We start from the raw sequence: 25,232 nt of genomic DNA on the forward strand, positions 1-25,232 counted from the left end.
GAGTCAACGTTTTGGCGATGTGATATTATATGATGTCGCCAGCCGTGAAGTTTACTGTGGCAAGAGACTAAAAATACTACAAAGATCAACTGTGCTGTGCATGCGTTTATAAATAACTAAGACTGAAGTTAACTTAAGGACAACTCTTTTCACTTGCATAAGTCTGGCCAACCGTATTCCTTAATCCTTGGGTTTTATCAACAGAGAAATCCTTTGTTCAAAAAGTTAAATATTCTCTGTGTCAAACCAAAACCCAGTAAGCCTTTTATTTCTACATTATACTGAGAAAGGTATTGGCCACCTACACAACATTTTATGACATCTCATTCTAAACCCACTCGCATTTTTATGGAGTTGGTTCACCTTTAAAGCTACTGCAGCTTGCATGGAGTGTGTCTATGGGAATTTTCATCAAATCTCCATTCCGGTTCATCCCAAAGGTGCTCATTGAGTTTGAGGTTAGTGTTCTGTGTGGGCCAGTCTGTTCTTAAACACCAAACTCATCCAACCATGCTTTTATGAACCTTTATCCGCTGGGGCACAGTCGTGCTGGAACACAAAAGGGCCTTCCCCAAACTGTTCACAAAATTGAAAGCATAGAATTGTCCAAAATGTCTCAGTAAGATTTCCTTGGAGCTAAAAGACCCAAGACAACTCCAGAAAAAACAATCCCAAAGCATTATTAAATTCAATGATGTGTGACCTAATACGTTTGCCCATATAGTGTAACTTTAATTTAGAGGTGTATGCCTACAAATGAGGTGAAGTTATACTGCACCTTGGGCTGAAAGTCAGTCCAGTTTTATATGTAAATGTATAGACAAATTATTGCTCTGGGTGTGTGAAGAAGATGACAAGATCAAATGTTGGGTCAGCAACTACATTCAGTCTCACTGAACTCATATTAAGGACTGCATGGAAGCCAACTGCACCTATAAAAAATAAATTCTGTGTTAAACCCACAACTTCACACACCTGCGATTGAAATAAACATGGCCTTTGTTGGAGTTTCTGAGGTTCCCCCTTGCAATGCTGTTTAGTTTTTCCCTGTCAGTATAGTGAAGAAACAAATTGGACAAGTCTGTTAAATTATTTTTTATTTTGTTTAATATAATGTTCAATATTTTCAGTACAGATACTTTATAGATACACTTATAGAACCCAAAGAGCACACAGGGTGAAAACAGATAGAAAGCCCCAGTGAAAGTGAAAACATCATACAGCATATACATATAATGCTCTCTATATACAGGTCCTGTCTCTCTCTGAGGTCAGTGACCACACCCCACATTTCCCAGAAAGTACCCCACCTTTACTCCTACTTTTATATACTTTGATGTTATTACACTATACAACTTACACGGCTCTTTAAATACCCTGCGGGTTGACCTTTGCTGGGCCTGTGCTTCGCCCGGTGTATTTGAGATCAACAAAGTGGCACAAAAGTGTCTCTCATGACAGCAAGGTCTGAACCTGCTGAGGGGATCTGGGCACCAGGTTTTCTGGGTCGTTGTAGGCATTAGCTGGGCTGGTCAGAGCTGTGTAAACCTCCCCGTAGGCTCGGCAAACCAATTCTGTCGACTGGCGGAAAATCTGCTCCCTGCACAAACAAATACAACTCGTGAAAACCAAACCGTCAATGTTGCAGTATCAAATTGGCTTTTTAAGCTTTTCTTAATCGGGCAAGTGAAGGCATGTTGCAATTAATCACTGATCAAGAGCTGAATAAAGTCAGCCTTGAATGAGATGTGTCTTTTCATGTGACCAATGTGTGCTGCCACTACTGTACCAAAACAAAGAACAACAGTGTGTGGTGCACACTGCCATCTATGGACGCACGTTACAGCATTAAGGCACAAGAATCAGGTGACTGCCACAACAACACATACTGACTTGGCAAAGAAAATACCGCTCACATGAGGGACTTTTAATCTCTTTCTCCGATTTCTGTCCCAATTTTACAGACGTCATAATTATGCAATTAAGATCTGGCGCCACTATTCATCTAAAGTTCTAAAGCTCTAAAATGTAGCCAACTTAAAAAACAAACAAAACAAAACAACAATTGGCAACAATTTCTGACAACTGTGCTTGTATTATAATAAAGCCATTTTGTTCTATTTGTTAGTATGTTGGTGTTTACGATACTGTGAAAGACATTATCTTCATATATTTTGAGGAACTAATTATAATTGGACAATAACATAAAAGGAACATTACTACATTTTATTTTAGTTGCGACTTCTTTCTCTAAAGACAGGATTTGCTTCAGTGTTGTCCAAGAAACATTAGGTGACCATTTTATTTGCAGTGCAATAGAAAGAGAGGATAGAACAACTGGGCTGAAGAGCCTGGTGAGAGGACTCGGGGACACAGTGGGAGCACCTTGGTTGTATCCCACTCACGCTCTTGAGAATCCATATTTTTAATTGGCCCGCAGAGAACGAGGTGGCACAGTGCTGAGTGTAACACCACACACTCCAAACCAAGTGCACTAAGAAAGAAAAACAAAAAGTGAAGCGAAAGGAGTCTAAAATCACATTCCCATTATTTGTGGGCTCCAGGAGCATTTTTCAGAGTGCAGGCGGCTGTTTATATGTGTTTAGGTGAGCAGAGGAGCGGACGTGAGCGATAGCGGGGAGAGCGGGAGAAAGACAAAGAGGAGGGATGATTTCAGGGAACGAGCGAGGGTGAGAAATGGACCAGAAGCTAATTAATGGCGTCCTGCCCATCAGTCCTCCATGTCCATTAATAGAGAACATTAACCTGAGGTACAGAGTGCTCCTCAAGCCTGCTGCACTTTCCAGTAAACGTAACTCATAGAAAGAGCCCTCCAATGTAGCAGCTGCATTGAGCTAAAAGCATGTGCTTTTTCTGATCAGTAAGACAAATACAGCCAGTCCTGCCCACCGTGCTCTTGATGTGTTGGTGGCTTCAGCAATTTAGTATCCAAACTCTCTGTAAATTTATTCGAGTGTTTTGTTTAGAATGCAGTAATGATCATATTACATCTGAGTAAGTGATGAATGTTGAACATAATTAGGTCGATGCACCGGTTCTATTTTTATTCAGTCAGAACAACGCTCTCCACTCTGTTATTACACCAGGTGATTTGGGTAAACATTTAATTTGAGGCCTGAATATTGCATGTATGCTGTTCTCTGTGTGAACAGAGAAACACCTATCAACATTAGGGACAGAAACTCACTTGATGGCTGCACTTAGCAGGAAGTTGAGCTGCGGCATCACAAGCGTGTCAGGGGACGACAAGTACCGATCAAACTGGACCTGTTTGCATGCGAAGGGTAACAGCAGGCATCATGAATCAGGTATCTGCATGGGCCTTAGCTTTATTAACACATTTAGCACAACTCACCATTGCCGCCTTCACAGAAGAGCTGTCCATGCCGGGGAGGAGGGACAGAGCACCCTAAGAAAAGAAAAGCAACTGTCAGTTCAGAATCCACCTTCAGGTTACAGCGCTCGAGCAGCAACAATGTAAAGAACTGAACAAAGGTAAGGCAGTGGAGGGTCTCCATTTATTCATGTCTGCATGCAGTGCCAAAAAGGTTTCTTTGTGTACCGTCTATGCTGTCTTGAGCAGCAGCTATAACCTGCTCTTCTGGCCAAAACTTAAAATGCTTACAAAAAGGTAATCGTAATTGTGCATGGCTGAGCTGACCCCTAGAGAGCTGGCTGGAAAGATGATTTACATTAGGGCTAGACGATATGATCTAAGTGCTATATCATGATAAAATGTCATCTTTATCTCAGCATCTATAAATGTAAATATGCATCAGTGCATGACACTTCCTTTCTTGTCCTTTTAAAAGGCCTAACCGGGTTAGTTGGAGCTATTCCTGATTTAATTATATGTGGTTTAGATGATTTACAATCTGAAATTTACAAAGACACTATTTTAAATCAGTACCCAACCTCTAATTGACCTATAAGACACAGAATTAGGAAAATACTCGTCAGTGTAGTTCATCTTTGCAAAATTACTGAAATCAGAAATGCACGCCTCGATTTGTGAAAAAGAGAAATGCCCTTCCTAAATCCTGACGTTAACTACACTGAGTAAATAAATGCCTGACTGTGTGCACACAACAGCAGATACCTTTGAGGCAATTAGCTGCCACTGATTATCCAGAATGGTAACATTAAGTCAAGCTTAAGCGCCTAAATTGCCAACATTAAAACCAGCAAATAGAAAGCAGTGCAAGGTTCAAAGCAAAAGAGTCGTTTTATAGGGATATGGATACATTAACAGACATACTATGAACCTACAAAGTCATCTGCTAGCAACAAGCTCTGTGAAAAGCCTCATTTAAAATCATAGTTTTGTTTTGTTGTTTCTGAAATTTAATGCATCATAAAAAAAACCCAAAATACAGCACAACACAAAGTATTAAGGAGTTAAACAGTTGGGCTGGAATCAAGTGCAAAAGGCGTGATTTAATCTTTTTAAAAAGACAACCACAAAAAATAAAACAAAAAAAAAAAAAACAAGACAGGCCACCCGGGCAGAGAAATAGTCTGCAGAAGATCACAGTTTATGATTGACCTCTGTGTTGAACTGCAGCAGCAGGGTGTGGTATGTCCTGACATGACCCAGAGTCAAAGCTTGCATGCTAAACCACAACTATGGGTCTTAGTCAGTCCAGTGGCAAAATGTGTCATAAAGAGGGTGGAAGGCTCATCAGCTCCTATCTGCACAGGACACTACTGGAGAACCCATTTTTAAATACAAGCTGATAAGATCTGCCCTTCTCTGTTGCCTTCATCTGAAAAATCTGATGGACATGCTATTATGCCCTAACAAAGAAACTGGTCATGTAACCATAGCAATAGTAAAGCCTGTAAATGTGTCTCAAAGCGGTAGTGCAAACAATACTGCGGGAGTCTGTATACTGTTAAAAAAAAAAGAGAAAAAAAAAGGAGGACCATTAGCGTGTCTAACAAGAGAAATGACAGAAAAAAAATCCAGTTCTATAAACTCATAAGTGAGCACATGTGAACATGTGTTTAAGTGCTCTGTGTGAGACCTGTTCAGCACTGTGCTGCTGGACACAGTTGTAGATATAACTTAGTCCGGCTCTGGTCAGCACGTAGGATGCCTGCTCGTTGATCAGAGTGTCCAGGTGAGCCTCGATCTGAAAAATGTGGGAGAGAGTGGCTTCAAAATCAAGTCCAAGCGTGCATTGTGAATAAATGGTACTTGTGATTAATAGAGAATCACTGTGCTGTTGATAATGAAGCTTCTACTGGAGCTCTTGTGGTGTTCAATTACACAAAAAAGTGCTAAAAATAAAAGGGGTAGATGGACTATTGGAGCGTGAACAACAATGCACGATGCACACCCTTTTATGAGACAGCAAATTAGATCTCTTTAGTGAAAGATTTGGCCTCTGCGGATTGTAATGAAAAGGATGGGAATAATTATCAGCTATTAATAATGAACAATACAGATGCAGTAATGTGGAATAACAGAGACTTGTGATTCAATAAGTCTTGTTCCATACCGGCATATGGTTCTTAATCATTGTTATTAGAGTCACGGTGTTTACTTATTCATCAAATACAGCTACGTAAAATGAGAAAAAGAATGTCTAATTCACTAATTATTTATGTATGTTTACAACTGGAACAGACCTGGAACTCGAGCATCTCAAGCCTCTTGTCTGTAAATTCAAAGAGGGCCAATGTGGTCTTCATGACATACAGTGAGTTGACCATATATGTAGCCATGTCAGCTGTGCCAAGGTTACTGGCTGACACAGTACACAACTGTAGGAGGGGGTCCAATATGCAAGAAAGAACCTGGGAGAGAAAAAGTAAGACAAAGCCTTAATCACTGAGTTAAATAGCACCTTTTCTAAATTAATAGATGGAAACAAATATTACAATAGACAACAATAAAGGGAGGTTAGTTTAGGGAATACATTTTTTTAAATCCAAAAACATGTATTTACCTGAGCAAAGTCAGCCTGACGAGCATCCAGAGGAACTACTGAGGAGTCGTGGGAGGCCAACACCTCCCTGAGAAGGGTGAGGGTCTGAGTGAGGGAGGCTGTTGGTCCCAGGTCTGCAGGTGGTAGCTCCACCTGCTCAGGCAGACGGCGCCATAAGACAAGATGTAAGCGAAGTAGAAAAACAACCAAAATGGCAATCGCAATGGTTAGTTGTGTGCAGGATATATCCTCCACACAGGCAAGTTGTCAACCAACTACACTGCACACAATGCTACAACCTGCTATCACACTGATCCTCAGTCGGTTGAGCTGTTTTTTTTAATGAAGAGGGTTTTGATTTTATTGGCCTCTGGACACACAATGTAGAACTGAGCATGGCCACCTTTGTCCAACTAATAGAGCAAATTATGAGAAAGCTGTGTTCCTGGCATTAGGTGGAATTGACACCAAAACCCTGAGGGCCTTCAATTTGATTAACAGCAAGCTACAGCAATAATTCTTGTAACTGCTATCGATCGGGACACAGCCAGCATGTAATGTGGAAGAGCTACTGCTCGTGCTGAGGTATATTTGGATGGCAATTTGACTAAATGGTGACAAGTCTGGTGTTTCTTGGCAGCTAGCGCCATTTTGATGATGCGGCCAGCAGGCCGAAATTGTTTACAAGCATAAGTGGTTCAGAAATAGCCTTGTTGTGTTTGAGGGTTTAGATGTAGAGCTGAAATATACAAAGTGTGTCCACATGGTGCAATACTAAACTTCACTACACTGTCATTTAAGCATTTTTATGAAAGAACATTGTGAACTTTTATCTCTTTCTTTAGTTAAGATGTCGTAAAGAGGCTAACCGATACTGGCTTTTTGAGACCGATGATCTTTTTTAGGGGACAAAAAAAGAAATAAATACTGACATTTCACCAGACATTTCTTATAATCATAGACAAATAGTAAACTGAAGCTATAACAAAAAGAAAAGTGATGATATGACTATTTAGAAACTCTCTAACACAGTATTTTACAAACTAGTTTACAACTTTTGACGAAGATCTGTTACTAGAAAAGCTACCTCAAAGGAACGCTCTTTGTGTCCTCATGGGATTGAACCAGGGACCTTTTGCTTGTATAGTAAATGTGTAACACAAGAGCATATGGTACATAACTAAGACAGAGTGCTCTCTGCTGGACAGACAATATGGTGACACCTTTTCTAAATTACACTACAAGTGTTGTATTCTCTATTATTATGTCTGCACTAGTGATTTTTTTTAAACCGCCACTTCCCCACAAATGTGTGAAGAAAAACAATACTGTGGATTATGCTACCTTGTCCATGAGTCTGCTTGCATGAAGGCTTAGACTGTTGAAGAACATCTTTTTGCTGAGTGAGTGCATTTCCTCAATAGTGATGAGCAAGGAGGCCACACTGGTTCCAATGATTGAGCTGGACAAAGACCAAATAGAGAGATAAACAGACAGCCACAATCAGTGTATGTTTGCATGATCAATTACCTTTTGTTTGCCATTCTTGAGCAGAAAAAAACCTGAAATCTCACACTTTAAAAGCTTAAAGTAGCATCTTTTGTCCAACCAAAGGCGTGAAACCTGAAAGTTACTGTAATGACTAATAGAAAATAAAATAGAAAAGAGACTAACTCCACAGTTTGCAAAAACCAGTCGAAAAAGCCACAGAATTCTTTGTTCTATACAATGAGTTCATTGATTATTTCATTATTGAAATTGATGTTTTTCAGGTTTTTGTTGCTGATTAATCAACCTTTCATTTTAGCTCTGCGGTTGCTGCTGAGTTATTTGGACCAAAACTTTAAATACCTGATGGTGTGGTGGTAGAACTTGAGCAAGTTGGACAGCTTGTAAAGAAGGACAGCGCCTGGCTCTGCTACTATGACTTGTTCTATCCGAACCTGAGGAACATTAACAGTGAGTAAATCAGTCAAATAGTGATGCACAAACAGCCGTCCAGTAGTTTGATGTGATTTCTCACTTTTAGCGGCCTGCAGACTCCTTCTGTAATGTGTCCAACCACTTCCTGCATGTTATCCTCCACGCCTAATGCAAGCAAAAGGCCCAAAGACATAAAAAAATACATTAGCATTTGAGATCACTGTATATGTAATCACTGGATTCATAAATATACAACTGAGAAAAAATACATCATTCCTTAACTACAACATAGTTAGTGAATAGACGATTTATATGACTTATTTATATTGAATTATATTTAAATGGCATCATACAACCATATTAGCCTTAGGACAGAAACCTGAACTGGATGATGGGAATTTAACTGTGCATTGTATAATTTGTCATTACCTTGCAGAGTGACTTGTTTCAGCAGAGCTTCCAGATGCTCTTTCTCTGAGGCAGTGGCTTGGTGCAGCCAGGCCAGCATATCCCCAACATACCTGAAAGGGTGACAAAACAGCATGTCAACAATGGACCGAGCCAAGGCTAATCTTTCCATACTGTGGTCACAGCTACAACAGTGGGCCATCGCGTTTCACTCCCCTCAGCCAAAAAACACACAGCGTGAATTTTAGTGTTACATAATGGTAAAAAACAGGAAAGCTAAGCTTAAATTATTATAGTGTATGTTTGTGTGACTGCGAATGTGTGATCGAGGACATAAGGAGGTGAGAAAGAACTTGATGTTCTCAGAACTGTTGGTGCTTCCTATAAAGTGGAGGTGATTTTGTGTTCCAAACATGGCTGGTGTTCTGAGAAAATCTCCCATTTGGCTCCTGGGCAGAGGAGGAAGGGGGAAGATGGAGTGTGTGGTACAACAGGAAACACGGGTACACTCAGATCCTGTTATTCAATAGACATTTAATATCTTCCTGAATTGGGTTTTAAGAGTCCAAATTCGAAGAAGTAAGGAACAAACTGTGATTGATTTATGCTCTAGAATATTTATAGCCTAAATATTTTAAAGGCATGATTGTGCTTCTGAAGAACTGTAGAGCATTTCTTGATATACAGTGTGAGGCTTGTATGTGTCTGTTTATTAAAGTTCTACTGAACAATTTATTAGAGAAGCTATCCTTATCATATCATCAAAAACTGAATTTTCATAAGTAATAGTTGTTCAAGATTCTGCAATTTTTCTTCTGATTTTTTAAAAATTGATCTATTATTTATGCAACAACATCAAAGAATTAAAGACAAACAGCCATGTGTCTTTTGAGATGTGCAGACTTAGATATTCCTGACTTAAAGGGAAGACTCCCTAAACTATAAAAGACCTACCACAGACCTGATAACTTAAAAATGATCATACTTATAAGAAAATAAGCTCTTTTTTAAGATAGGAAAAAGCAGTATTCAGCTCTTAAATGCAGTTTGAGAACCTAAAGTAAAATTACAGTGTGAGGGGAGTTGTACCTCAAAGGGTCATGTGAATGCATCTCTATAGGCCGGGGAGTTCCTCCTGGCCCACCACGGGTGAGGGCGTCGATAAAACCTCGAACAACGGCACACCTGCGTGCAGTGCCAAACTCATCCAGAGTGTACCTTACAAAACAAAAGGAAACAAAGCAATAATTAACAACCAAATGTAATGTGAAACAAGCAGCTGTACTGTTGTGCAGGCTGCAGTGTGGTCAGCCGGTAAGGTCAACAATGAAGGGAGCTTTTCCAGAACGAAAGAGTTTAAGGTTATTCTGAAGACCATGCAGTGTCAGGCTCTGTGACAGACTAAACAGAAGATAGCGCTGACTTAAGATTCCAAAAATTCTCATATCTTCTCTCTAAGCCTCAACATCCACAGCCAGAGCTTGACCTTGGAAACTTTGTGGGTGCAGAGACAGGTGCATTTCCGAGAAAGCGGGACAGACGGGAGAGGTCTGCCACAAAAACAAACAAAGCAAAAAAGAAAAAAAACGTGTGAAACTTTCACTTGTCTTGTTAATCTCACGGTATGCCTCGGAAAATCTATGAGCAAATATTTGTTCTCTGTCAGGACGAATGACCTTCTCCTGTACTAGAAGGTATAAATTATTTGCAGATACTGATATTCACTGGTTTAAAACACATGTTGATTCAGCCCTTAAGCTTTTCCTCTTTCTGTGAGTAACATGTTTCAATGTTATTGACTCACATGGTCCAAAACACTGGGCAATTAATTTTTTTTTGTTCCTTAGCCTTTTCAATTTAACACGTTTAATTTGGAATTAACGTGTCAAGTCCTAGCTTTGGTTTGAGTGGATTTGCTTCAATAACACAACTGTGCGAGACAGTGACCAAAATGAATTAGCCTGATACGCGATGAAAATTTTATCAATTAGAAAATGTTTGACCCGTAGCACACCTTTATACATTTGAATGCATTTGGCTAATTTTGAGCACACAGAGCATTACCTCTGCATTCATTCTGTTGCTTCAGTCAAAGCATCAATATTTATGCGTGTCCAAGTTGTATTTACAGACTTACTGTGGATTTAGACTAATGCGGTCAATCTTTGTAGAGCCTACAACATAACCTACATAAGTGGCAACACTGTTAAAAGCATTTGTGCTTTTGCGTGGAGTTTTATGTGTTAATTACTTCGTGGTCACGTCCCAGTGTTTTGAATCTGGTGTCAGCCACAATACAAACAAAGAGAAGGTCGGGACTTTTTTCCCTCCTGGATCTCCGCTCTGTGTTGTGGTTTTTTTCCGCAGAGGCAAACATATTTGCCCCTTGAGTTTGTAGCTTTGATATTTCTTTGCACAGTCTGGCATTCAGCAATCTCCCTCCACAAATATGCTGAAATCTCTGTCTTAGCCTCTACTTATGTTGAGGCTTTGACTATAACTCCTTATATTGAATGATTGTTATTCTCTCACTGATAAATTCAATAACTGGAGCAAAAAAGTTCCAAGAAATACACAGACAGTACTTAATAGGTCATTCGCAATAGTTGTGGGCTACCTCAGTGGAACGTGTAGTTGCATTTCCAGGCAGGGCACATCGGGTTAAGGTGTAGGATATGTCTTCGTTAGAAAGAGTTTTGTGGTTAACACTTACTAACAGCATAGATTTGACACAGAAGAATAAATCCCCCATTACAATCAAAAGTCCCTCTCTACTTTTCAGATTCCCTCCCTGCTTCTGCTGTTAAATAGAAGTTTTTCCTTCCCGCTGTGGCCAAGGGCTTGCTTATAGGGGGTTTTCTCTGTATTATCATAGGGTCTTTACCTTACAAGTGCCTTGTAGCAACTCTTAGTATGATTTGGCTTTATATAAATAAAATTGAACTGAATTGGAAGCATTTGTAATTGTACAAAACAAAACAACAACAAAAAAAACAAGACTAATGACTATTTCTCTTTGGCTTATAAGAAAGAAAATGGTAAAGATGTTACACTGATTTCTGTAGACTGCAGGGGGAATGATGCAGATAACAATCAGCAATGAAAGAAAGAAAGACTGCTTACACAGTACATTATACTGTTTGTGTTGACTTTAAAAAACACACACAATGAACTTTGGAGAGGAAAACTGAGTGCAAAGGAAAGTGATTTCCTTTTTTTTTTTTAATACTCCTTATAAAAACTATGAGTGATGTAGATTTGGAAATTCAAAATACAACCTTTGAATTTATACTACTTATAGAGGATTTTTCAGAAATTTGCAGACATATATTTATGACTATTTATTTTGAGACTATTTTTATAATAAGAGGGATTGTTTTTTCCCTTTTAGCAGACCTCCCCTCTCCTGTCCTACAGGCTGCACGAGGGCAACATTCGGTTGTGCCAGGCCGTCATTTTATAACCTAGACGCTTTTTGCTTCTCTTTCCAAGACCACAGTGACAACAATGCCCTTAGTTCTCACTATTCACCACTGACTGCCAGAAGAAGACAATAACACAGTGCAATATAGTCACTGTGAAAAAAAACCCTACATAATTTTGAAGTTAACATGGATTTGTAGTGAAAGTTTGTAGATGTATTTTGTGGCCTATCTTACTATTATTACTATGAAATCCAAAATAATGTTTTAGCCACAATATGATCCTGTGGTTCAGGACTTTAAGACATGCTGACACAAAGAGAAAGACAAACACAGAGACATGCTTCTGTTAATGTGTGTGATTATATGTTACTTGTAAAGAACAGGTCGGTCCTGTAAGGCTTCCATGGCTTGAGTTAAGACGGGGCTGATATCACACGTCTCCTGGGTCAGTCCCCTGCATTCATCTATGGTGAAAGAAACAAAATAAAACAAGAAATACTTCCACTGGAGCATAATCTGATGATTTTAACAACAGAAGTCTTGAGAGTTATGCTCTACTCCTTGTTGCTAAATGTTGTGGATCATGGCGACCCTGCTGGGGACAGCAAATCAAAGAAGAAGAAGAAAACAAATGTTCTATTTTCCTTCTTCTTCTTCTTTCCCCTGAATTTGGTGACTCTGCTTGTGTTTCACACAGTACAAGCACACAGCCAAGCTTCCAGATTGTGGCAAAACACACAATCCACTGTTGTCAATCTCAACTCAAGCTGGAAACACAGATAAATCTGCAATTGTATCTGCAAGTAAAATTTGTTTCTCAGTCTTAAACAACTGACAAAAAAGAGGTTTCCCCAAAATACATAATTCAAAAACGACCAAACAACGTTCTAACCTAGTGTCACTTCACAGTTAAACTATTACTTGACAAATCTCTGTATTTCAGGCTTTTGGCAGGTCTAAACCACAGCAAAACAAGCGTGCGTAGAGCAGCTCATAATTTAGCCGACGCTCTACATTTTGTAATTTCATGAAGACACAAATGAAGTTACTGTGACCTAAACAGTTTATTTCCAATCCATTTGACATCAGTGACAAAACACATGGCTAAGCTGCGGAAAATATTGTAGTCTGGCATTCTTTTGCAAAGACAGACAGGATATGAGTCACATGTATCCTTAAATGTATCCAATACACGCAGTTACTCACACTTGAAAGAGCAAAGTTTTCTGTTTAAATGCGAAACCAAAAAGAACACATCATGATCAAAAGCAATAAAAAAATCATACTTTTCTTTGTCTTTTCAGAACATGCACATGCCTTTTATGTATTTCTACTCTGCACTCACTTTGAGCCCAGCGGTAGAGCTGCTCATATGAGGTCTCCTGTAACACTGCCATCTGCTCCATGATCTCTAACCTAGAAGAAGCATGCAAGCCAAGACCACACATTAAACACTCGAGACTTGCTGCATAATGTCAGAAGCATAACAGTGATGTGAATACACTTTACTGGTAATTCTTCCACTTAAATTATTAAATTTAATAGAGATGAATATAACAAAGATTAAATTACTGTAAGTGACATTCTTTTATTTCAGTGAAAGTGGAGGCAAAGGCAGTTACACAGTGAAATGTGGATCTTACCCTGCAGTTTGCTGGTTAGTTCGCAGGAGGATTTTCACATCTTCATGGATGTGCTTCACTCGGTTGAGAGCTTTGAAGAAATCCTGGCAAAATAAACAACACACAAATTATGTAATCTGAGCAATAATGCTAGCAGAACTGCAAAAACAATCTGATATTCTGGGTACTCAGTAAAAAAAATAAAGTGCATTTGATCAATAAAGCAGTTTTCTTTTTGTATTTGCATTCAGTTCTTGATATAATGTATAAAGGGATGGAAAATATAGCATTGAACATTTACTTGCTAAGAAATTGTAGTACTGTTCACATCTTACTATAGATTTCATGGAGTATGCAGGTAGTATAGCCTCGAGTAGAAAGATGATCACCGAAGACAAGTCAAAAAAATTAAAGATAAAATATAGTCTCCTAATCCTTCCCCTGCAAAACATAAGATTTGTCACTTCTTCTAATTCATTGTTCATGACAGTAGAGATTTACCTCAGTAATGGGTCCATCTCGAGACCCTCGCAGTGTGGCCATCTCCTCATTAGATAGCTGGAACTTGGTGAGGAATGCCTGAGCAACCTGAGCCCTCACCTCCAGACGCTGACTGAATGGAAAGAGATAAATGTTGTTCATTTCCTTGACTTGTCACAGCTGCACTGTAATAAAACCTTTTCTTATCCTTATGATGCACTTCTATTTTAGTTTCTGTTCAGCAGGGTATTTGCTTATCATCATGATGTTTTATGTCTTTCTATAAAACCCTTGTGGATTTTTGTCATAGAAAAAAAAATTTGTTTTCTTCAGTCTTTCATCAAAGAGTGTTATCACAGCATTTTGTTACGGCCCCTTGTGTTTCCTTACTGCACAAATAAAAAGGTGTGAAAAACTACCTTATATGCCTTCATTTAACAAAGAAGGGGGCAAGCTGTCAACAGGGTGCAATGATCAAAATCCTGCAGCAGATGGCAATCACACTCTTCACACACACACACACACACAAACAGAGAAAACAGAGTAAAAGCAGGGTGGGACACAGGCATCATGTGAAGCAGCTTGAATATCAGAGTAAGAGAAGAGACACAAAGAAAGCACAGAGCCAGATACCGACCAGGTTTTGTCACCAATGACTGCAGAGCGATGGCTATCAGTGTGACAATAAGTGTCTTAACACAGTAGTGACCATGGAAACCACCCTGATCAAATGGGGAACTCTGTCACGGGATAGCGGAACAGCAACGTGTCCTCCCTTCATCCCCGTGTGAGCCAACTCCTCTATAGTCTCTCTCTTTGGCAAAAGTGCAGAAAGATCAGTAAATAACTGGGTTATTTGGGTAGAACAGAAGAACCCAACATTATCTGACAGTTGTGTCTCACATGGCCATTACTAGTGCTCAGCCGGCTGAAAGTAAAGGGTTGTAAAACTGTTACAGAAACTAGTAATTCAGTATTTCTCTGTAGAACTTGCCAAGGCTCAAACACACTGTAGGACCTCAAGCAAAATCTTTATTGAGATTTTGCTGCAGCACACAACAGATCCAACGGCACGCTTGGATTGCATACTTTAAAAGCTGGCTTCATTACAGCTACCTGTCGACATCAAAATTGTAAGTGGTGACTGTAAAAAGTTTAGTTTTTTTTTTTTACTTTTTCAGCGATAAAGCAGAGCACCCCCTACATAAACTGGCCTTTTGTGTTTCAGGTTTTCACTAGTGGATTGTCCAAAGCAGCTCTTTAGCCTGTTAGAAACACCTAACAGTACAATATTTAGGTAAAGTAAAAGAACAAACTTATATGTTTTGCATAAGAAGTACCTGCGAGAAGAGAATGCACTGAACTCCAAAGGCAAAGGGAGAGAAATGGAATGAAAATTGGCAGGAGTAAGTGAAAAAAAACATCACATTACTGCGAGATAACAAATTAAAACAAGAGACACTCAAACACTGATATCGCACCAAAATAACAAGCTATGCTAACAAGGTCATTAACTAAACAGAGAGAAACCATTTCCATGTGAACATGCTGGTCCTCACACAAACACACTCACTGTTAATTCAAAATCTGTAAACTCGTTTAGGGTGAGGAGCAATGGCTGTCTGAAGAAAAACGATTTTATCACTAATATGCAAATTTATGCAGCAGGCTTTGACAAAAATCTAATTGGATCATCTGTTCTACAGTCAGATACTGTGGTATAAACATGGAATTTCTATCATTTAAGGTACTTGAGTTATTATCTTCACAATGGGAGAGAGGGAATAAAAAGACAAACGCACGGATGTACAACAACAACAAAAAGAAAAATCATTAGCAATTTCTGAAAGGGAACAATGAAGCTTACGTGTTTATTTTCAGTTATTATGGGTGAACCACTACTTATTATTTACTCAACTTCCCATTCTAAATAAAATACGACATAATGCGGTTCATCCTAACTCGTACCCCGTTGTTTCGCATCCTTAATTCGTCTTCGCCGTGTGGAAACGCCAAACTTGACAGACATGTTAGCAGCAGCACAAAAAAAAACTTTGCTCCCGCATCATCAGATTCACCTTTAGAAGATAAGAAATGCCCCCTCACATCCGAGCCAGGAGTGACAGACCCGTTCCTCCAGGATGTAAATCACAACAAAGAGGCTGTACAAGGTGAAAAGAGGGGGATTGTGGGAGCTCTCTTACACACCAAACAAGAGCAAAGGAACAGTGGAGCAGGAGGATCATTTTCTACAGTGCTGTCAGAACATGACACATTCTTCGCAAGACTGCAATTACTGAATACCAGAGAGAGGCACAGTACTTGAGTGAATCGGAAACAGCACACTGTAAGTATGACAAGAGACTATGGGTTAGTGGTTCAAAGGAAAATTAAGTCAATATTTTACCTTTGATCTTAACAATATCCAACACGTGCAAAATTGAATTAGAGCTGGGTCATGTGACGAGATCAAAACAAGTCACAGCCTGTGTCTTTGCTGGTGTCTCTGTGTGTGCTCAGATTTCCCAATAAGGCCAATTGATTTAGTCTCTTCAAGCATGAAAATTGTTTAAGCAATATAACACTGCTCAAGCTCATAAACAGCCTTGTCAGTACCTTCTTAATTACCTCACAGTGCCAAGCGCTATGAGCTTGGCACCAAGTTTATAAAAACTGACAGCCTGATTGCAGAGCACCGTTTACCAATTCCATTTGCTCTTATGTAAGGTGACTTGTTTAAAAAGAATTGCAATATTGCTTAAATTGAAAAATGACTGATAAGCATATGCATAAAAAAAAGAAAAGAACTAGTGCAACACCTCTCCTTAATAAGCAAATGTCCAATAGTCTCACACGAGTTCAGAAGCATGTAGGTCGATTATGCATTAGCATCTATCAGGGGCCATTTCAAAGAATTGCAGAGAAATTTGGCACTCCCAAAGCTGTTAGCCATGTGCCAGCGATCAGAGAGAGCATGCAGTTACATCAGAAAGCATAAAGGCATACTCACAGCCATGTCCTCATTAGCAGCAAGCTGAGTCTTAATAACGCTCAAGTGTCATTTTACACGGGTTGTTATTGATGTCCCTGATTGTTCTCTAAGGGGTTTCAGCACTCTTGTATTTATTAATGACCTGCCCCGACGTCGTACTGAGAACATTTATTCTCAGGGATCCATATTTGATCATTCATCACATGCTCACGGAATTAATGTGGCAAATGAGTTTCTGCCACAACGGAAATGCAGGTAAATCTTAGCCATGTAGGCAGCCAACTACGAGCATCTCAGTAAACAGCTCCAACAGTTCATGCCCTTCAGCTCTGGCTCATGCGGTTACACGGAAACATCTGTTTGTGAGACGTCTAAACTTGTTCAACACCATGACATGTCACACTAACCCAATGATCACACAAAGCAGTACAGGTGGGTAACATTACATTTCATTACGGAACAGCACACAACATATCAACCTAATGTGCTCTTGCTGACAGCATCTTTGAACAGAACCAGCTCGAAACAAAGGAGCTCTATGCTCCCACCTTTGCTTCTGCACACTGTAAGTGATCTGCTGTTGCCTTCCATTTCATTAGTGTTGACAAATGACACAGTGCCACCGGCAGATAAGACGGCAAACAGTAGAGGATAGGCCTCCTCGGCCAAGTAAATACAATTTTGGAGCATCTGCAGGCCTTTGAAAATGATTACACTCTCTCAGTAGAGCTGCCCTGTAAGCAAAACATGGGGGATTGTGCGGCAAATGCAGCACTGCTATAATAAGTGTCAACAGGACAAAACATAAAAAAAAAAGAAGAAGTGTCTCAGGACTGCAGAGGGTTGTGTGACCTGAAATAGATCGGACCAAGAAGACTGGAGTGGGGTGGTGCAGTGAGCTGAGTGGTGGGTGGGTGAAGAAAGACAGCCTGACTGCACACTTCCCTTGGCAACTCTTCTGGGACAAAATTGCTAAAGACAAGGTCATAGCCCAGCGTTCACAAACTGTCCAATCTCGTTGTGGGGGCATTGCGGTTCTGCAAATGAAAATGTCACACAGACAGACAGCAGGTCCCACGGGACTGCTACGCAAAGAAGAAGACAAGGCAAGAGGCCACTCAGAAGGGCATTCTTGTAAAACCTCTGACTGTTCACCTTCAACAGGACCCACTGCACAAAGCGACACATTGTTTTTAAAAAAAAAATTGCCTGCACACGCTCACTGTTGGCTTTATCCCCACCGGTGTCTTTCATTGCTCTCAGTCTCGGAACTCATCTCCTTCCTCTTCAATCTTGCTGCCACTGCTCCCATGTCACCTTTTTGTCTAGGAGGTCCTGAAGCTGTGCCAGTGGAGCATGGAATTGCCGCAGTACATCACAGCTGTCAGCAATGTCTTTTGCCAGGAATCTACATTATCTCTACCCCTGCCTCCATGTCAACTGGCAAGGTCACTGAGCGCGGAGGTCACATCTGGCACAAATGTTAATGAACCCCACCCGAATTGTCAGCCATCAGCCAACAGGATGTTGGGAGGGGGGGACATTTTATTTTTGCATTGCTGCCAGCACTCTTGTGGCCAAATTCAGATTAATGAAACCTAGATAAAAAATTATTGGAAGGCTTTCAACCAAAAAATATCCATCAGTATTCCAAGAGCTGTAAGAGAGTACCCAATATACACTGCGTGTCTACAGTTTGACTCGGTATCATGAGCTGTACTGGATCTGAATATCTGATAGACGTTAATATGTGCTGTCAGCAAATCTTAATGTACACACACCCACGCAGGAATGTACTGACGGCTGCTCTCCAGTAAGAGTCTGGCTTCAATTAGATCTGAGAGTGCACAGGAAAACCCCCACAAACCCTTGATTTTGAGACTTACATTTACATGTAGAGAAGACTGTAAGGATTATTAATATTGTCTTGTTCTTCTGAATCTTAACTGTTAATTATTTTACAGTTATATTCAAAGTACAGTTAAAAATGCAGTAACATATCATAGGTATCAGTAACATCAAATCACCTTACTGTCTTGTGCAGTAAGGTTTTTAAGTGCAGCCAGAACTTTAAAAAGCTGACTTACTAAAGCACACAATTTAAGCTTGATTTTGACTTCTGTGGGAAATATTTATCCCAACTTACACAGTAACCAGAAACTCCTTTCATAACTACACCGCAAACTTCCGCACCATACAAGTCGCTTTGCTATGTTTTCGACCCGACATCTTTCTCGGAAAGATGCATGTCGCAGAAGGTTACAGCGTAGGGTTAAAATAGGGTTCCGGCTATGGTGCAAGTTACAATGTAGATCTGATGCAGAAGTACAGTTCATGTTCACGTGTAACACTATCACCTAAATGAGTGATGGTCAGACAACTTTCAGTGATAACCTTGTACTTCCTTTGTATCTAAAACTGGGATTGCACCTGTTCACACGCCACTACTGGAGCCCACCTTGATGACTTGCAGTAGTATTCACTGCAGTATAAATCACCAAGCAACTCAAGACTAAGCTGAGCCCCACATACTTGTGGATATCGAAACTGTAACACTGGAGTAAGTAGGACAGCTGGAAGACAGATGGTAGTTGTCCAGATTTGATTCTCATTGCCCCCAATGGTGTGTGTCAATGAATAAATGAGAACATTGGTTTTTGCAGAGGTGGTATAGAGGTGTTAAAGATTTATAAAGCATTTATGTGTAAAGTCAGCTGAATTAAGAGATATTTTAACTTTTACTTTAGTCATTTAAAGTAAGTGTTAAATAAGTAATAAGCATAACTGGCCTGAATTTGTAGGATTCTGTATTAGCTTTATTTTTATGGCCTTTTATGGTCTGCTCCTCTTTTGCTGACCATCTTATATTGTAAACAATCAGAATAGTATTACTACTACACTTGCATTTTTTAAAACATGTTCCAGTTAAATGGAGAAGTCCTCTTTGGCAGCTAACAGTACGAGGCAAATATGGGAACACAAGAAAGTGCTATCCTATACTGCATGATCTATTTTTCCAAACAAACTGGGTCCAATAAACTTTCAAATAACAATAAAGTAAAAAATAAAAATAAAGTTCAATAACTTTCAAAGTCAACCAATCTTTTTCCTGCTGCAGAACTTTACTTAAGTGCATCAGTGCACTTAAGTATACGCAAGTTATTCCATCCATTAATGTGATAAAAGATATTAAGATTGTCAGTCAGCCATTAAGTACAAATTATAGGCATCCAACTGAACTGTCTGTTTCCTTTTGTTTATTCTTAAGGACAATTCACAATTGATTCTTCACCTGTATCCTTTTTTAAAAACATAAATATACATAAAGTTACAAGCTGATCTCCACACACATCCAAATTTACTCACTTTTCTCCTTGCAGCTTGTTGGTTTTCACTATGAGGTCCTGTGTTTGCTCTTTTGCAGCCTGTAGAAGAGGGATTATGTTTAAAAGACAGTTTACAATAACTATATTCCCAAAATAAACTCTATAATCACTTTAGTCATATTTTTGATACACGCCATCAAGCCAATAAGAATAAACTAGGTCATGTTTTTTAAACATACGGGAGAATTTTGAAACATATGGAGCTGATTAACGTACCTTTAATCTATTGGTCATTTCTTCACAACATGTGCTCATCGCCTGGACATCCTCATGAACACTTTCAAGCTCCTACAGATCATGTGAAATCAGTTACACCAGCACTGATGCACCTCTGATCACATTCAAAAACCAAACACAAGTAGTACTACAGTGTGCCGTGAGAATATTTCTAAAGCTGGTCCAGAGTCCAGACCACACATTTTTGTGTTTTGGATAAAGAAATATCCAAATTGTAAGCATATTTTTATTTTATTAGATGGAGCACTAGATTTCTGCAAGTCATCTGGGCTCTGAACTCTAGATCAGTGACTCGCCCAATAACTAGTCTTTTCGCACAAGATCTAGTGAGTTGCATAAAAAGAGATAAAGTATCTGTAGGACAGATCTTGGATATCAGCTTTCGATTAAGGAATGTACTAATGTGATATTTGGATTGGATAGCAGCCTGATCCTTACTCAAAATGCTTGATCTGGTGTTGTGACAACAGCTGATTTAAAAGGCCAATGCATTTAATTCAGTTCTTAGTTTACAGCACCACAAATCAGCTGCAGTGCACCAGTTTCTAATGGGAGAGCCAACATAGCAGGGAGGAAGCTCACATCAAAAGGTGAGAAGTTTGGAGCCTTTTCACATCTGTGATGCTAAAAGCTTTTCTCTGTATGTTTGCAAAAGCTTTAACCGTTAACTGTGGTCAAATGAGTTTACATAACTGACAACATCCAGCATGCTTTCCCTAATACAGAAATTCCCCAAGTATGTGCTAGGGCCTATTGATGGGGTGTGAAGGTATGGTAGTTGCGCCCATCAGTTACAATCAACTCATTAAAAAAAATAAAAAAATTAGTCAACTGAAATTATTTTTTTTCCTTACGCAATTTGATAACTTTAAACAGATTGAAACACACAATTTTGAAAGCTGAGCCTTTTCAAATGTTACCTGACTTACTTCTATAGGATAAAGGGTAAATCAGATTATAGTCCTTTTGGTCCAATCATTGTATGGGACTATAAAATAAAATTCTTCAGGATTGGCTCCAAAAGTCATGCAAATAATTAAATTAAATTTGTGTGATATTCAGAGATGTGACTACAAGTTTGACTGCATGGACAGTTTTCACATATCAAAGTGGGCCACAGTGGTCTGAAGTTGGGGAATGGCTGCCCTCAAGGCACGCTCACTCCTAATCTTGTTATGTTTACCGCATCTGTATTTTCTTAGCTCCACTCAGCATGTTGTGTGTGTATGTGAGGTGATGCACCCATAGTGTGACTAAGAGCAGGGAACGGAGAAACCAGGATGACCATGAATGGCCATTTGGCCACATGCAGTGATGACTTTAAACTTACCCTAAATGAGACTTGTGCAACTAAATTTACAAAATAACATGAATGCATTTTTTCCTTCTACCAGTTCATCATTTACCAGCAAATACCAACTCTGTAAAGTTATATTCTTGAAAGTATTTACATTCTACATTTAACATTTACATTTATTCTACAGTAGGATATGCTGTTGCTTTAAACAAAAGATGAAATGATTCCCAGTTCTCTTCTCTCCTCAGAATAAGTAATGCAGTTTATTGAAACAACAACTGTAGTGGATCAGTACTTGATTTTGATACCACGGTATCAGTATTGTACTGTACCTTCTCAGCGTATTGTATTTGTGGCCTGAGAGGTCAAACCCACTGGTAAAAACATCCGTTAATTGAATAAATGCTGAAAAAGCACACAAAATATACAACTGAAGAAAAACAAAAGTAAAAAAAAAAAAAATCGTATAAATAATAAAAAATTGAATAAAACCAAAGCTCCCTTAACTGCAACAGAAGTTATTTAAGGGAGATAATAACATGAAGTAAAGACAACATCATAAAGCTACTGAAGTGACAGAAACTGAAAGATGCAACAGACTCTACTGAGACACGCCTAAAATAAGCAGGGGATCTGTCAGTGTTGTGAGAGAGAAAAACAGGAAAGGCAATAAATAATAAGTCATATAATACTGTAGATGTATATTTGCTGTTAGCTGTTTTCTGCAGCTGTTCTCTCACGTTATTGTCTCCTCTAAATCATCCTCATTGTGTCTGTGTGTTCTGTTGCATGTTTTGTGAGCTTTTATTTGTTGTCTGTGCTCTTGCAGTGTTTTTACATTTCAAACTTCCTTCATCCTGATGCTGGTAACACAATATTGTGAAAATCAATCCTTCACTGTCATTCAATCATCTTTAACTTTAATTTTCTTCTGCCTTGATTATTCTAATGCACTTTTCACGTGCATCTCTTGGTCCTCATTAACTCGTCTCCAACTGGGGCACAACACAAGGAGCAAGGCTGCTAACAAAATGTAGGAGGTGGTCACATATTACACCTATTCTTGGATCCCTTTACTGGCTTCCAGAGATATTTAGAATCCACTTTAAAATTCTGTTATTAAGATATAAAGCTCTACATGGACAGATCCCTGCTTATCCCTGCTTCTAAGACCTTATTAATGCACTCAGCCTCTCAGTCTAACCAAGGTTATTATTATTATTATTATTATTATTATTATTATTATTACTACTATCATCATTGTTATATTTTTTTAAGTCACAGTGCATTTTTAATTTCTCAGCGCTACCATAGCCTTGTATCAGAAATGGAAAAAACTGGATCAGTGCTTCCTTAGTACGAGAACAAAAACTAACTATAAATTACTTTTGGTGCATTTGAAGTATGAACATACCTGTAATTGCCTGCTAGTAAGGGCTTAGAATGAAGGGAAGAGATGTCTATGATTGAATGATGGCATTTTTCTCCACAGAAGCAACTTTAAAAGCATTAATGAATTAGTTTTGAAATGACATTGGCACACAGAACTACATAAAAGTAATGACTCATTCTTCGTCAGAACAAAATATCTAGTATTAAAAGACTATGAATGCCCAGATAAATTGTTTGGAAGTAGTAGAAGTCTTAATAAATCACTCTCTCTAATTTCACTCCCTGAAATACTGTTTTCTTTAGAAATAAAAAGTCCTAATATTTACTGTTTTTATAAAATAAAGTTAAAAATTAACAGATTTATTTGCTCATTGTGGAAATTCCCAACCCACCTCAGTTACTGCATATATATTTTATACATTTTTCTGGCTATGATCCCACAGCCTTGAGAGCTCATCAATTATAATAATCTCCATATCACCTCTTTTACTCCTTTAAATATTCGCGCAAACTCCTCGTTGATCGCCAGACTTCGCCTCTCTATATCCCCGCGAAGATTTCTCCTGGTGCGTAAACTGTTTTCAGTGAAGAACACCGACAGCGCCTTCAGAGCCTCAAGCATCTCCTGGAAGTACAAAGCAACAAAACCATTACTGTCAGCTGCAGTGTTGTGACAACTGTAATGTCCCAAGCTATCAGCTGCTTTAGCTGGCAAATCCACATATCTCAAAATGAACATAAAATGTGGAAATAGTTTTGTGGCCTGCATTTTCACACTTGAAGTGTATGTTTCCTTTTATTTGAGCTAAATAACAAGCACTTTGTGGTGGGATAACAAGAGTGAATGGATGCAGCAAAAAGCTAAGTCTTGGACAGCTAAAGATCTGACCAATGTTATTACCGAGCTTTGATAGAGTCAGAGATGATCAACTGCCACCTGGAAAGATTAACTTCGAAAAATCATTCTAATAATAATGAACGGCCGATTTAAACACGACTTATTTCGTTGCTACATTCAGCTAGTTAGCCAAAAAGCAAGAAGCTAACGTCTTCCGACTTACCTTGTCGTTGTCAAGTCTGGTTTCTAATATCTTATTAAGCTTCCTCGACAGAGGATTGTTCGGCTGTGAAGCCGCATTTGCATTTTGTGCTGCAGTCGAGCTGTCAGCTGAAATTTCTACTTTAGTATCAGCCATTGTACACAAACACTTCCACGTCAACTTTGGGAAAGATGTTGTGGTCCGTTTGAAATAAACGTCCGTCTGGATTCCTGACTAGAAACGATACAACGTTCCATCGTGTGAGCTCAATATTGGCAATAATGCGGAATTAAAATAGAGGCTTTGAAAGTTTATATACCCATTTTACTCTCCCGTGCCTTTAAACTACTATAGAGGCTTTAGCTAAACTATTTAAATAAACTTGTTTTTGTTAATTGACTGCTATGTCCTCGAAATTACTGCAAGTGCGGGACAAGCGCTGAATGAAATGGTCATATTTACTTTTACAAAGAATAGAGTAGGCCCAAGAGGCTTCATTATTTCCAGTTTCTTGTGTCGTCAGTCATATCTGTGTCACATTAACGTTAACACATATGAAGGATGACACAATAATGTAAAGAATTATAGCCTGTTAACGACAGGCTGAATAACTTCCTCCATCTAGCTGCCTTCACACAATTCACAGGGAGCAAAGCTGCATTTAAATGCTTCTGGCAATATTGCACTCTTTAAAATTCAAGCATGAACTCGAATCAGAAATGAATAAATGAAAAAAGCAAACACAAGACATTGTTACTAATCTGAAAATGTTGAATAACCCACTTTTGCTCAACTGCACTAGGCACTTCCTTGGTTTTATGCAATTAAGATAGTGGGTAAAAACTCCAAGGAGTTTAAACCAAAGGAAAATAATAAAAGATTTGCTTGAAATATCTAACACAAACTTTCAAAGAAAGACAAACTTCCAGGTAGAGTTTTTAGAAAGGTGCAGCCAACTCTCAGGTTTGTCTTAAATGAAAGATGCATCACAAATATCCGAATTCAGCTAGATTAAAAAAAAAACAATAATAGTGAGACTGACACTATAGGCAGTAGTGCAAATTGCATTACGAAAA

General features: G+C 38.9%; 1 protein-coding gene across 1 annotated transcript; it reads right to left on the reverse strand.

Moving 5' to 3' along the window:
• Positions 1–1,080: 1,080 nt before the first annotated feature.
• Positions 1,081–24,386, reverse strand: cog6 (component of oligomeric golgi complex 6). Its single transcript, XM_004560545.4, has 19 exons — positions 24,178–24,386; positions 23,598–23,741; positions 20,407–20,478; positions 20,171–20,229; positions 13,834–13,945; positions 13,354–13,436; positions 13,056–13,126; positions 12,081–12,174; positions 9,375–9,503; positions 8,307–8,398; positions 7,978–8,042; positions 7,806–7,897; positions 7,299–7,416; positions 5,976–6,107; positions 5,656–5,823; positions 5,049–5,156; positions 3,377–3,430; positions 3,209–3,288; positions 1,081–1,600 (listed from the first exon to the last, which is right to left on the reverse strand). Exons 1-19 carry the CDS (start codon positions 24,310–24,312, stop codon positions 1,453–1,455), a joined length of 1,956 nt encoding a protein of 651 aa, XP_004560602.1. The 5' UTR covers positions 24,313–24,386; the 3' UTR covers positions 1,081–1,452.
• Positions 24,387–25,232: the final 846 nt, after the last annotated feature.

Source organism: Maylandia zebra, linkage group LG14 (assembly GCF_041146795.1).
Source record: "Maylandia zebra isolate NMK-2024a linkage group LG14, Mzebra_GT3a, whole genome shotgun sequence".
NCBI classification, from domain to species: Eukaryota; Metazoa; Chordata; class Actinopteri; order Cichliformes; family Cichlidae; genus Maylandia; species Maylandia zebra.